Source organism: Anarrhichthys ocellatus, unplaced genomic scaffold, assembly GCF_004355925.1.
Source record: "Anarrhichthys ocellatus isolate YVR2014 unplaced genomic scaffold, GSC_Weel_1.0 scaffold79, whole genome shotgun sequence".
Lineage (NCBI taxonomy): Eukaryota > Metazoa > Chordata > Actinopteri > Perciformes > Anarhichadidae > Anarrhichthys > Anarrhichthys ocellatus.
The window spans coordinates 1,306,805-1,321,250 of record NW_022280109.1 but is presented as its reverse complement, the minus strand read 5'-3'; the positions used below and the strand labels follow the sequence as shown (position 1 = coordinate 1,321,250).

At 40.0% G+C, this 14,446-nt stretch overlaps 2 protein-coding genes across 2 annotated transcripts; one reads left to right on the top strand and one right to left on the bottom strand.

The window, feature by feature from the left end:
• The first annotated feature begins 2,626 nt into the window (after positions 1-2,626).
• LOC116398185 (cGMP-specific 3',5'-cyclic phosphodiesterase-like) lies at positions 2,627-6,071 on the top strand. The gene is made up of 3 exons (XM_031874269.1): positions 2,627-3,521; positions 4,415-4,498; positions 4,659-6,071. The coding sequence occupies exons 1-3, from the start codon at positions 3,441-3,443 to the stop codon at positions 4,776-4,778; spliced, it is 285 nt and encodes a 94-aa protein (XP_031730129.1). The 5' UTR covers positions 2,627-3,440; the 3' UTR covers positions 4,779-6,071.
• Positions 6,072-8,834: 2,763 nt separating this feature from the next.
• On the bottom strand, positions 8,835-12,838 carry mad2l1 (MAD2 mitotic arrest deficient-like 1 (yeast)). The gene is made up of 5 exons (XM_031874279.1): positions 12,682-12,838; positions 11,761-11,907; positions 10,515-10,635; positions 9,452-9,555; positions 8,835-9,335 (listed from the first exon to the last, which is right to left on the bottom strand). The coding sequence occupies exons 1-5, from the start codon at positions 12,743-12,745 to the stop codon at positions 9,163-9,165; spliced, it is 609 nt and encodes a 202-aa protein (XP_031730139.1). The 5' UTR covers positions 12,746-12,838; the 3' UTR covers positions 8,835-9,162.
• Between the last annotated feature and the right edge of the window lie 1,608 nt (positions 12,839-14,446).

Below are 14,446 nucleotides of genomic sequence, written 5' to 3'. Positions count from 1 at the left end.
AAAATAAGAAATCAGGAAGGGGGCAAACACTTTTTCACACAACTGTAGTTGATGGTTTACCATTAACAATGTATGCTTCTATTGTTGTTTGATGTCAGACAACAGCTTCTTTGTGAAGTTGGGGTAGATGGATTTTCCTAGAGTTTATAGGAACTCCATTGTACATCGTAGACTAGTTCCAAGGCTTCTGGAACGCAGCATTAGTGCAAGACAAGTCAAGATGTCCCCAGTGAAAAGGTCTATTTTTGCTTTAAGTCACAGTGTGGGGTCGACCTTTGGAACATACATTAGTTCAGCTGCAGTTTAGCTGTGGTTCAGCTGAACTTGTTCTGGTTTTGACACAGCAATCAGGTTCAACTTAGCATGCAGCTGCGTGATTTTAAACCCAATGATTTTCCAGTTAGCTGAACTTCTTCCAATGAAGAGTCCCCCCCTCTGTTGCATCACACACACCTAAATCACGCCCGTAGCTGCCAGTAACTCCTCACAGGACACTGATTGGTCCGTAACACTGTGGTTCTGACACAAACGCTTTACTTGAAGCCTGACAAGATCGATTCTTGTGTGATCTTGTGATCCTGTGATTGCGGTGTGCTCTCGTGATATTGCGAGAATCCATCTGCCGTCCAGGATAATAGTGGCATAGCAACAGCCCCATGTAGTTTTATGGTGTTGGCAAACAGTTTCTCATTTACATAGCAGACACAGAGCAACATTAGCAGTATGTAAAGGCCAATTCATACCTTCCTCATCTGTGGTTTGCGTGATGTAAATGTCGCCATGCACCTATGGGTGGCATAGCATATGCGCTGACTGCACATGCTCCAGTATAGTTCCACACTCCAGTCCAGTTGGTACCTCTATCTGGTTTGCCAAGACGAAGAAAAAGATCAAATGGATGCTTGTTATGAAGAGAGGTTGTTCGAGGAGATCCGCCGTTACCCATATTATTGTCTCTAAAAGAATACAAAAGACTCCTGGTAAACAGCATTATGGTGCATTACTGCTCCCAAATAGAATAGCGTGTGGATCGGGTAATATGCATGCTTGGAATGCCAACCGACTCAGACCCTCAATTGTAGTATGAATGGATCGACGTGCACGTCTGCGTGATTGGTACTAGTCTGCGGCTTACTGCGGACGCAGATAGTATGTCAAACGCTTTAGTCCAACATTTACTCTCCTTTTAGCTTTGTTGTGGTCTGTTTCGGGGTGTGGCCGATGGGCAGTAAAGACTCATTCTGAGCTGAAACGAAACAATGGCACATAAATTAGGTAAATGGTAGGGCAAACATTGTTTAAATTACAGCAGTAGTCATTCATTGGCTAGTTCTCTATTGAATGACAGAGGATAGAAAGCTGCTGATTTGATCTCTATTGGCTGAGACTTTCTAGCATCTTTCAATTCAGGCCACACCCCAATCAGTGATGTCACAACAGGTGTTTCTCATCAGTTTCAAAGGCAAAACATCTTCTGTCACTGATTAGGGTCTAACCTGAAGTGCAACATGCTAAAAGGTTTCTACAGCAAAGAGCAGTGCAGCACTGCTTAATATCTTCTTCTGTCGTCATATTTGATCCTACCATTTCTGACTCTGTTTACATCTTAGCACTCTGTTTTATCTCACACACACTCACACACATATTTGTTTCATAGTTCTCCTTATCCATCTCAGAGCTGTGTCCCTGTTGTTTCATCTCCCCGCTGACCTCTGTTAGTCGGCATCTCGTTAGGAACCACAGGCACAGTGGAGAGAAGTTCAGACAGGCACTCTATGTATGTGTGTATGTGGTGGCGTGTTGACAAGTGAGTGCTCATTAATGAAAACAGCTGTGCCCTCAGTCCTCTTGGAAAAAAACATTCAGGGAAGTAAACATGCAAATATGTTCCCTCACTTAAACATCCTCTCTCCTCTGCTAAAACTAAAGGGAAGATTATTTCCTCTTTACTTTTCATTGGAGTTCCATTTTAGTTTATGAATGGTTTAACTGAACCTTAATCACTTTGAGATTTGCATTTTGTTTTAGGTTTAGTGGATACTCAGGAAGTGACAAAAGGACTGCCACCAAAATTGACATCATTTAATTGAATATACATGTTTTTGGAGTCATGTTTGTGTCCACGTGATGAATGTATTATTCACTCTCCCTACCTCTATTTTGGTCTCTACCAACTCCTGGGAGAAATATCTGGCTGCTAGATGTTCCACTATGCTCACCAGCTAACTTTGTGTCTGCCGTGTGGACGCTGGGCAAACAGCAGTGTATGAATGGGTGAATGTTGAAATGTAGTGTAAAGCGCTTTGAGTGGTATATAAATGCAAGTAATTTTACCATTTAAAGCAGGGGTCTCAAACTGCCGGCAGCCAGAAACGGAGAGGGAATGGCCTGTGACATGATGTCAAAAATATAAAATAATCTGGCATGCAAAATATTTTTTTTATTTATATTTTTTTCCTATTTTTTATACCAATTTAAACAACTCCTTCATTTACAGTTCAAATAATACAAATATATTTCTGTTTAAAACATATTATTAGAGTTGTTTGGCTGCAACCAACAAAGATCAAAGGTCTCTTTTTAAACCGAAAAGGAAGTGGATGAACTCAGACAGTTTCCAGAAAGATGGACATTGCAGGGTTTCTTTTGTGAAGTTTAAGCTACCTGCCTGGTAGGAAGGAAAAGTTGCTGTTTCATAGAAATATAATCTCAAACATCATTACTCGACTAAACTCTGAGAAATACCAGGGACACCGAGAAACAAACGAGCCACGCAGCGCCAGAGACTTGAAGTCTCAGCAATGTCTTTTCCATAAAGCCAAGAAGGATGCTGCTGCCATTGATGCAAGTTATGTGGTTAAGTTAACCGCCAAAGCAGGAAAGCCATTCACCAAAGCGCAATTTCTGAAGAATTGTATGTTGTAAATCACTGATATTCTACGTCCAGAAAAGAAGAGCTTGTTCAACAATATCTCTCTATCGGCAAACACATTAATATTAATATTAATATTAATGGCCAATTAAAAGTTACAGAAGAGTTGCTGAGTTTCTGTGCGCAGCCGTACCACAGCCAATGATATATTTCAGCACATTGAGACCCCTGTTCTAAAGAAACCCCTCAGGATTTAATATTGATGTTGACAGAAAAGTTTGAAAAATCAGTTTAATCTCATCAGACTGTGATGTTTTCCTTGTTGTGATACCTGAACAGTTTCTTCTGTCCTTGGTATCACAAGTGGATAAAAACACTCTTGCAAGTTTTTTGCATGTAGTAACCCACTTTTGGAACTAAGTGTTAATATTGTTGCTAAGATACAAGTCCTTGATGGTTCTTTTTTTGTCGTGTTCTTTTCATCAGCAAAATTTCCACTGACTTTTTGAATCAATATGTCTGCTTTAGGTTAAAGATTATAGTTGAACTAAGCAGTTTCTTCTCTCTGATGCAGATTGCAGAGCTGGTTGCCACTGAGTTCTTCGAGCAGGGGGATAAGGAGAGACAGGAGCTGAACATTGAGCCCACTGTAAGTGTCGGAGTTTATTCTGTGTGATCAACACCTCTCTAAGCTGTGGTGTGCCTCAGGGATCCGTAACGGGTTTGTTTTTAATCTTCATGTGCTTTGGTTGTTGTCATCAAAAGACATGGCCTCTCATTTAAGCGCTATGCTGATGATACTCAACTATATGTATGTGTGTTCCCTGATGACTGGAGGACTATTGATGTCTTAAATAATTGCATATTAGATATATAATTATGAATAATCTTAAAGTCTTTTGCTTAAACCATGACATAAATCAGGTGTTTATAATTATAATTACTATTATTTTGTATTTGTTATTATATTATGAATCATATCTTATGAAAAGTCACACGGACTAAAATCAGCCTCCTGCCAGTTTGTCTGTGCCTCTGTCATAAATAGCATGTAGTGTTGATTAACACTGTCATTTTTGTGAATTGTGTTCTGATTGGTGTGCTAATTGTATTATTGCTGGCTGTGCAACAAATTGCCCCACGGGGATAATAAAGATGACCTTACCTTACCATAGAGACAAACCAACCAGTTATCATGGTTTTATCTGGCTTCATTACTTCAATGGGCCCTTATGGCATAATTATGAATCCCATAACTTTACTTGGAGACCCGCCCTGCGTAGTTAGGCAGCTGATCAAATAAACAATAAATAATTATTGATTATCTTTTTATAGTCATTTCTCAAGCTAGAATACCACTGGCCTCTCCAATGTGAGGATTTGCCACTTTCATTTGGCATGCATGATGGAAAATGAAAAATCTTTGGGTTTTTGCCTTTTGACAAAACAAGCAATTGAAATATGTCACTACATGATGTTAGATGTTATGGACAGTTTGTTCATTTTGTTTACATGTCATTTTTTTCAATCCTTTTACCTTAGGACCTGATGAATCGTGAGAAGAGAGATAAAATACCCAGCATGCAGGTGTCCTTCATTGATGCCATCTGCACTCAGTTGTATGAGGTAAATCCAACAATTTAACAACAAATTGACTGTTTTTGTTGCGAGAAACCACTGTACCGAATGAAAAGCTGGAAAGGGCATTTTGTCAATGCCAAAGATGGAAAATCTTTTTATTATTTCCCCCAAAGATGAATTAACATTTTCTTTGTCACTGTCACAGACTTTGGCTGGCATGTCGGAGTATTGCTCCCCACTGCTGGAAGGATGTCAGGAAAACCGGCAGCAGTGGAAGCATTTGGCCGAGGAGTGCGAGAAGGGGCTGGTTAACGGCTTGCTGTGATCCCAACACCAGCACAAATTTCCAGGGTCTTTCCTGTCCAACCTGGTCTCTCAAAATGTCATGAAATTAGCATGACATCTAAAAAGACAAATGAGATAATTTCTCTAACAAGAAAAGATTGTCTGCTGAAAAAAAACTTTAGATTGGTTTGACAGTAAAGGGGCAGACACACTTTCCTTCAAATTGACCAACTCTTGAGCAGGTTCAGGTCCCAACTTATGCCGAGAGTTTTGCTTACACATGAAAAATGACAACAGTTTCCTGCAACTTTGGTCTCATTGTAGGTTTGTCCCTTCCTGTCTGTAATAATTAGTTTGTGCTCACCAAGTTAAATACTCGGATCTAGGAATGCGGCAGCATCACTAGAAAAGACTAAGACTTTTTAAAGCTTCCAAAAGACTTTTTAAAGCTTCCATAAGCTTTACAACCATTCGGATCATCTAAAAGCTGACTTTTTGTAACAATATCGCCGTGTTCCCAGATCTCAGTAATAACTTAACTGAGTACATAGAACAGATAGAAACGATGGCTAGATCTATGAAAATAAGACCCAGGTTGTAATATACCTTAACATAAAACCTTAAACTCCAACTCCCATGACAATGAAGTGCAATGTTGTGCACATGACACATAATCCTTGTTTCAGAGGTCATACTCATTTCGCCAAACTGTGTGAGACTTGTCTTCCTATCGTCACCATTTTTCCATGGGCGTCACTCACCAGAGAAAATAACAGAGTCTGCACTAAGCTATATTTATTACAATAGCCTTTTTTATTTTTGCACAGAGTGGCTTTCATCTTGAAGTCTCACATATTATCACTCACAGGTAGTAACATTTAGGGGAACACTGAAGTCCAGATATTGTACCAACTATATAGTTTACATAGCGTCACAATAATCTGATAAGCTTGTTAAATGCCTTCGTTCACAGAATACACACACAAGGGTCTTTTGTAACTTTTTTTTCACTCATTGTCTTGTCTATTGTATATTTATTTTTGTTTGATATATTTATTAGAGTTTCTATATCGTACGGTTCTCCTTTTGTCACGAGCACACACTGCTTTATGTAGGAAATGTACTTTTCATACTTTAACAAATCCTGTCTCTGCTTTTTTGAAGGACCTTTAGGAACAACTCTTTGGAAATGTACTGTTTTGTGTTGTTTGAAACTTAGAATTATTATTTTTTCAAAATGTAAAGGAGCCAAAGACTAGGTCTACATTTTTCCACTGCCTTGTGATAAAATAGGACCAATTCACAATTAAAAGAAAAAAAGTTTGTATTTGTCCACATGTCTCTGCATCCGTTAATGCTTTCCCACTATAAGAGGCTGTTTGTTTTACTTTATTATATATTGAGCGATGAAGTAACGTTTGCGTTAAATTGTGAGCAGCCTGACCAGACGGTGTCATGATTTACTACTAGGTCTCTTTCATTTCAGTTATGCTCTATTGCATAACTGAACTCTGCTAAAAACAAACCAATAAGATGGCACAAGTATACCATTTAGCTCTGGTACACTGTCATTTATTAACACCTTGTATCCATCATTAAGCTTCTCTTATTGAATTGATGTACAAGAAATTCACCAAGAGAGAAATGATTGGCCCAAATACTTCAGACAGTTTCTACTTCTACTGCAAAGCCTGATTGTATCAACGATACTTGGTGAAAATAATTCAGAAAGTATCAAGGCTTTATGCTGACACGGGTTCTTTAAAGATACAAATGACACTCAATCACAGTGAGAGAAAAACACTGCTGCACCGCTGCAATGGTTACAACTTTCTAGTACAGTGCATTAAGTATTCAGAGCCTTTCATTTTTTCCCATTTTGTTGTGTTGCAGCCTTTTGCTAAAATCTTTTATTTTCATTTTCCCCCCCTCATCAATATCCCATAATGACAAAGCGAAAAAATGTCATACGAATATTTTTGCAATTAAAATAAGAAAAGAAAAGAAATATCACTACACTTGAAATTTAACTCAGGTGCCTCCCATTTTTATTGACCAGCTCTGAGAGGCTTGATTGGTTATACAATATATTGGACATGAGTTGGAAAGGCAGACACCTGTCTGGTCTCACAGTGCACACCAGAGCAAAAACGAGCAGCGAGGTGGAAGTATAGAGATAGTATTGTGTCGAGGGACAGATCTGAAGAAGGCAACAGAAACAACATGTATCGCATTTCCCAAAAATACAGAGGCGTTCATAATTCCTATGCTGTGATCACACAAGACACGGTTAGACAAATTCATGCCGGGCGGCCCAAAGGACGCTGTATCGCCAAAGCCTTTCAGTTTATTGCTATTAAATTACAGCAAAATCTGTTTATCTTGGCTTCATACAGCCTTAGTAAATACACCGACATACAGTGAAATTCACAGAGTGCCTCCAGATGATGTTATAAACTCAGACACAATGGCCTTTGGTTTACCTGGAACATGTATTAAAGCAGCAGCAGTGGTTATTTCGGTCATGACTGATGTAGATAAGCCTTCACCCCCCCCCCCTCTCTTGAGCAGTGTGCATGAAGATGGCGGCGGGAAGCTTCCACGTCAGGCTCACAATGTGCAGCGACAGTTCCGGCCTCTGGTCTATTCAGTTAGAGGAAACATTGGAAAGATTCCAGCATACATGTTTGACCCAAATGAGAACTGTTGTGCACCAAAAGCGGCAGCAAGCAGAAGTATCAGAATGGTAAGTGAAGTTACCACGTTTTTGTTTGTTGGTTTGTAACTGGCAGATGCTGACACAGCAACCACTAACAGGCTGGTAGAACACATGTCCAAACTAGCTCTCATATAAAGTCAATGATAATAATGAGAGTACCATGTGCAAGTTTTGGTACCAATACCAACAGGCCTGCAAACTCCATTTTGGATCAATTCTGAGAGTAGGGCCGAATAGCATTTAAAGAGGAAAAAACCCAAAAACTGATTACACAAAATCACAAATTCTTGTCAGCATATAACAGGTGATTTTCCCAATTTTATTCATACTATGCGTAAAAAAAGAAGCTTATAATTATGTGTATGTGTCCACTTGAATTTCAAAGTTTGGTTCAGCTGAATTCTCTGGCCTCTCCCTGACTGTAACAAAGTAAGACTCTACAGGTCTATACATCTGATGACCACGCCCCCTACTGTGGTAGCAGCATCCACGCTCAGTATAAAAAGCAGGGCACACATAGCTGCTAGTAGCATTAGCAAGCCACAAACAGGATTTGTTTGTCTGCAGTGTCAGTAAACAAAACTGATCACTGTGCTGCATTTTAAACAGCAGGGCTATGGCTATTTACTGACCCTCCCCTGCAGAGCCTCTCGTAGATCTGCTAGTTCAGCTACAACACAGCAGCCCACACAGGGACTCGGTCAGTGGGACACAAAGGTGCTTCTAGTGACGGTCAAAGCTCCACCAGATTTTCCTGCAGAGACAGAGTCTGACAATGGCTGCTGGTTAGCTCTGACTGCCACACCTCTCCTGTCCCTGGACCCTCCAGCTCACAAACTACATAGCCTGTGCTGCAAGTTTGAAATATGCTGTGAGGAAGGTAGCAGAATGTGAGGGTGTACTCACCCTTTAAGCAGTCTCATTACTGAAGCTCAGCCAAAAAGCAATATTTCAAGTTACAGCAACTGAAAAGTTTCATTACATACATGAGGCCAAGCAGGGTCCTGCCTGAAGTGCAATGAGTCTGGCGAGTCTATTGTACGATTCATTATACAGAAGACAGTAACAGGTGCATTTTATTACACATGCCCAGGAGTCTCATTTGTGTATCTGTGGCTGTGTTTCCTACCTTGATGTGTCTGTTGCTTAACCTCTGTGCTTCTTCACAAAACTGAATATCTAAGTTCTCACTGCTTCCGTCTCTGGGTTGTTCCCATTAAAGAGCAATGCTTATTTTCTATGTGTCCCGTGTATGGTTGTAGAACTTGACATACTGTGTAATGTGAACACTACAAACCACAGAATCACCTGAAACCAACCAACATGTTGCACTGCCACCTTCTGGTCACAAGCAGTAAAACCACAAAAAAAAAAACCTTTGTGAAAGACATTTATTCATGACATGTTAAAAAAGATTAACATCTAAAGCACTAGCTTCTAAAACCGACGTTGACCATCTGGGAGAAAGGAAAGGCACTACCAAAGAAAAGAGATCACAGATCATAGCTAATGAGAAATATTTACATCAGTGTAGACGAGCAGGGGGCCGTCACGTTCCTCTCAAAAAGACAAGTGACACAGTGAAGATGGCAGTTCTCTGTGTACAGAATACTCAGACAGCGACTGTAGAATATACTGTTCTCTATAGGGCAGTGGTTGGTGGTATGTACAGCTCATAGGAGGAGGGGCACTGTGGTTTAGAGGTCTAAGCTGAGTCCGTCCTCTTGTACGCCACCATGCTGTTCACCTTGTGGATGGAGGTGGTGAAGGAGCGTAAGCGAACCTCCTCCGATTGGTCGATGATCTGAGGACCAGACTCCTCCCACTTATCAGGAACCATCAGGTCTTTGTCTGTGTAGACAAGGAGGTCAAATGCACCTGGGGAAGAGAAGGCAAAGATCAGCGTGTCAAAGGATTAGTCAACTGACAACTTAGTGAAAACTGAAATGGAGACCAATACGAGTTTGTTGGTACAAACGGCTGTGGCTACTCACACGGCGTCTCCAGCAGCGGCAGGAAAGTAACTGTGGCTGTAACCTGCCTGATAACTGAGCGGATCTCATCCTGAATGGTCTTAATGGACTTCTCTCTGGGAGCACTGGGTGACACGTGAGAAGTGAGTTACATGCATGATCTGAAGTACTGTGTACATACACACTGAAGTGAGGCATTGTGGGAGCTGCCAGGCCATGAACATGTGCATAATGCTAGGAATGTTATTGGATGTTACTAGTCAGCTGAGCATGAAGGAAAATAGCTGATCAACTGATGCTCCGTCTAAACTAAGGCGACAGGATCCTGCCCAATTACAGAGTACAAGCTTGTGTTATGATCAGCTGTTAATGGTGTGTAACCTCTGGTAACTTTTCATTATGAAGACCCCAAACTTATGCAAACAAGTGGATTTAGTTCTGTGGCATTAAAGTCAGCAACTGTTATAGTTTTTTGGAGTAGACTCTTTAAAAATGTCTTCTAAACAGTTGCTTATAATAAGACAATATTATATATTGTTCCTTGTGTGTGTAACTAACAATCCACCTCTAAGTACTCACTGACTTCCCCACCTTGTCCGTGTCACTCTAACCAAAGCCCAAAATGTAAATCCTTAAAAAAGGTCAAGAATATATAGTTTCCTTTTTAGAAATGGTCAAATAATTTCCCTACAACAGCTGGCCACTGTGGGTTTTATCATAAAGGAGGAAATATGCATGCATTTATCAGGGACTATTTGCATCGGTGGATGAATACACACTTGTTGCTGTAGTGATTTGGGAAAGCAGGACAGTGTATGTGGGAGTCACACTCTATTCAAAATAGAGTGCGACTCCCTGATGTGTTTTTAGTAGTTTTGGACAACTAAATGATGACACACACACACACACACACACACACACACACACACACACACACACAATAAAGAACACTGAATCTTTATTTCATTCATCACCTAAACTCAAGGATGAAGTGGTCTGAAATGCTACTGAACTATTTGAAAGAATGCAGCTAAATGAACTATTGTGAGACTTTTAAAGGGCCGGTAGACGTAGCGGAGCTGACCTGATCTCCTTGGCTGATTTGTCACACTCGATGTCAAACTGCCATCTCTCCAGCACCTTGTTGGTTTCCAGACATGTGATCACCAACACAAACTTCTGCACTGTGCACTCAAACAGCCACTCTGCAACACAGAGAACAAACCCCTGTATCCTGACACTGAACAGTGGGAAAGGGATCCAAAACATCACAGCCCTTCTTCTGCCCGTACAAAATAGATAGAAAAACATACATGTATTTGAATGACTCAGGGACTGAGGACTCCACTTCTTTTAAATACATTTAGTCCATTATCAATGCAAAAGTGCACAATACAATATGACAGTTATCTTAAACTCACACTGGCTTAACCCTGCTGTACGTCCATTCTCAAAATGCTGAAGCTATAAACAAAGGGAAGTGCATTTTCATCACAACTTGAAAAGAAAATATTATTAATTACAAATAATGAGTTCTTAAAGAGAGCTGAAGGTCATCTGATTTGACATATCACATGAAAGTATAGTTAAAATTGCAACAAAAGTTAAAACAATTAGTTGATTCATTGAGCAACAGAAAATGAATTGACAACTATTTTGATCAAAGGTTAATCTAGTGAGCATCTCTTGCTTTTCCTCATCTTAAATTATAATAAACTGAATGTGTTTGGGTTTTACTAGATGAAGAAATGAACATTTAGAGTTTTTAACACTTCGGACCAAATGATGAATATTTTGGCAGATGAATCGATGATGAAAATTAGCATTTGTTGGAGTCCTATAATGAACATGAACCCATCATGATTTGGGTTAGCTGCATACAGCTTTATGCTCAGGGGTTTCAGGTTTGGTTAGTTTTCAATTGCAATATATTTAGAAATCAGTTTGTTTAATTGTGCCATATTTAGCAAGTAGAAATACAATGCCAGATGGGAACACTGACAGTCAATAGGTTGCATTAGCGCGGTACGCCGACTTTTGGTAATTAATGGAACAAAACAATAATTTTGGCAGTACAGGTCAGATTCAGTCATTTGGCGTATGGGCTGGGTTCAAGTCTTAGTCTGACACCAGTGCAGAACTTCAATTTATAAAGCACGTTACGGCAATGGCACCACTGTCCTGACTAAATGACTTTACCTGTTGTCTCTGTCAACATGAAACAACTACATGAGAACATAAAAACGTTACTTATATTTATGATGCCACCTACAGTAAATTATCCTGAGGAAAGCCACTCAAGGCATAAAGAAGCAATCCTCCGAGGCTACCTTTGAGTTGAGACACCACATTGGTCAGGTAGTTCTTCAGTTTGGGATCAGTGGTCAGTTGAAGGCTCATGTCATAGTGGGTGACTCTGGTGAAAGTCTCTGGAGGATAGATGCCCCGCTGATACAGGATGCTGTTGATGCCAAAAGCTGTGGTGCAGAGAGTGAATCCACATGAAACCATAACGTTACTATCACTCTGTCATTGTAGGAGAGTGGGACAGGCAAGCGGCTCACAGCTGAACAGAATGAAATGAGTTAATACAACACATACATAAAGCGCATAAAGTATCGCAGTGGGCTAACGGACCTTTGTCGTGGTAAACGTGGCAGCACCGCTAACGAACGAACGCTCTGCATGTCTGCTTTTCAATCAATGTAGCATTGAAAACACAGTAAGCTAACACTAAAGCAAGTTAGCGAACCTCGTCCATCAATGCTAACGTTGCTATGCTTCCAGACAATCGATACAACTTGTAACGTTAAATAGTGACCGACATCTCGAAGGAAAGGTTAGTCTCCTGGTTTGTTTTTGACTGAGTCCATTTGTAACGTAACCGTAAGTATTCGGAATACCCCCTTATCTTATCTGTTAAGCTAACGTAACGTGTGTTACGCTCCACATTTTCACCATGAAAGTACTTGGTGGGAGGTACACTTCACTGTAAACTGTGTAGCCTCAAGTTAAAACACATTTAACTTAACAAAATTATCTTTGGTTGGTTATGTGCCCAAATGTAAACTGGTGCGTAACGTTAAGCTCCAAACACGATTTTCAGATATTTGAATTGAGCTCCGATTGGCATGTTGAAAACATTAAAACTGCACACAGACCCGGCCCAGTCACGTTAGCATACTAGCACTGCATGTTTGCGTGTGGAATGCGCTCCAAACGAGTTGAAAAGCATAAATATAAATACTTACAGAAGAACTCGGCCACCAGCTCGGCGCTTCCCTTGAGAGTAATTCCTTTCAATGTGCTGGTCATTTTCTTCAACTTTTTGTGAAATTCTTGACAATGAACCCCTGTTGTGTGTTTTTTTTTTCTGTCCAGACTTAGTTACCCGCCGTCCAGTTTGAAATTTGTCTGCTCCATACTCTTGCGCATGCGTGAAATACTACGGCGCACTGTTGATGACGTGTCAAATTACGGTAACTTTGTTTTTTCACTAGAGGGCAGTGCATGATAACTCAACGTTATGCTTGGTACATGTCATCCAGATGGGGAACAACTGGCTTTCCCCTAACCTTATACTCATTCATTAATTTAGTAAACAACAGTACTCTAGCTACATGTTATGTTCACATGTTTGATTGTGTACATTTCAGTTTTATCAGTCTAAGTGTGCACTATGAATCAGAATCTGTTATATTAGCAAGGAATGAGTACACTTCCCATATAAAGAATTTGACTTCGTTTTTTAGTGGCTAGCATTGTACATACACAGCAACGTAGAGATAGCTTTAACAGCTATAACAAGGGCAACATGGCTGAATAAGAGTCAATATAAACATTTAACTACATGTACTTTGGTGAATTGCATGGAAGATATAGCTCAAGACACTGTAGCATCAGGTTTACTAAGCTTTATATTGCACATTGACCACCCAATACATAGGCTACACACTGCCCGGATGCGATCGATCTCCACATAGGTCTTGGTCATGGTCACCACCTTGTAAAATAACATGAGCACTACACTAACAACACAAACACTAACACCCATAAAACATAAATGCAAAGCCAAAGCAAGAACAGAACATCATTACGTTTGTTTCTATTTGGACAGACTGACACACACACCCCAAAAAGTCAAATGGTTGTCTGGATGGTGCAAAGTGGCAAGACATGAACACACAACACAAATCAGCAGGCAAAGGCAGATGGTATTCTTCTAATGTTACAGTTAAGTTTATTATTATCATTGTCACAATGCTTATTCAGACTGCTTGCCAGATCGTCAAATAACGTACCCATGCTTTTCTGATGTTGGATTTAGGAGGGAGGGGTCCCTCAATTTTTGTAACATTCCCAAAACGACAATCTGACAAACACGCCCACATGGCAGTGATTGACCAGGTATACTGAGGCGTGAACCTAGGTAAAGATCAGACTTCTATCTCTAGCTCTCTCTTTTAATTCTTCATACCAATACTTCCGTGAAATTTTTGCGCTTATAACCAAGCACAAAACCGTGAACTTCTTTGAGGAGCGACTTGTTTAAATGCACTGCCAGTCCTACATGTAGGATTGATTTGTACATTTGAAGCATACTGAACCTTTTAGAGTTTCTTTGTCTTTAAAACACACTCCATGCAAAAGAGTTGTACACCAAGTAAAACCTGGTTCATTTGTGTTGTCACCAACATATTCTAGTAGTAATAATATTGTGATTTATTTTTTATTTTACCATAACTTTATTTTATCACAACATTATTAAAATGTACCTTCAGCATCTCTACAAACTAACCCTGGCCACAACTTGCACCCTGCACTTCCAAAGCGATCAGTGAACATCCAGAGATTTATTTCAACTCAACTTCAAGTATGTGACACAATGTGAAGGTGTGTGGGGGGAGCTAACTCTAGCTAGCTAGGTTGTCCATTTATTTTGTCTGTGAGACAAACATTATTCAAACATGTTGGAGAGTTTTGGTTCTTAACAGATCTCTGTTTTTCCCAAAGCAG

Excerpts from the sequence above, each read along its gene's own strand:
- LOC116398185 (XM_031874269.1), top strand. The coding sequence starts at position 3,441 with ATGCAGATTGCAGAGCTGGTTGCCACTGAGTTCTTCGAGCAGGGGGAT. Across the intron at positions 3,522-4,414 it reads AGCTGAACATTGAGCCCACT|GACCTGATGAATCGTGAGAA; the intron begins GTAAGTGTCGGA and ends CTTTTACCTTAG. Across the intron at positions 4,499-4,658 it reads TCTGCACTCAGTTGTATGAG|ACTTTGGCTGGCATGTCGGA; the intron begins GTAAATCCAACA and ends TCACTGTCACAG.
- mad2l1 (XM_031874279.1), bottom strand. The coding sequence starts at position 12,745 with ATGACCAGCACATTGAAAGGAATTACTCTCAAGGGAAGCGCCGAGCTG. Across the intron at positions 11,908-12,681 it reads GCTGGTGGCCGAGTTCTTCT|CTTTTGGCATCAACAGCATC; the intron begins GTAAGTATTTAT and ends TCTGCACCACAG. Across the intron at positions 10,636-11,760 it reads TGTGGTGTCTCAACTCAAAG|AGTGGCTGTTTGAGTGCACA; the intron begins GTAGCCTCGGAG and ends TCTGTGTTGCAG.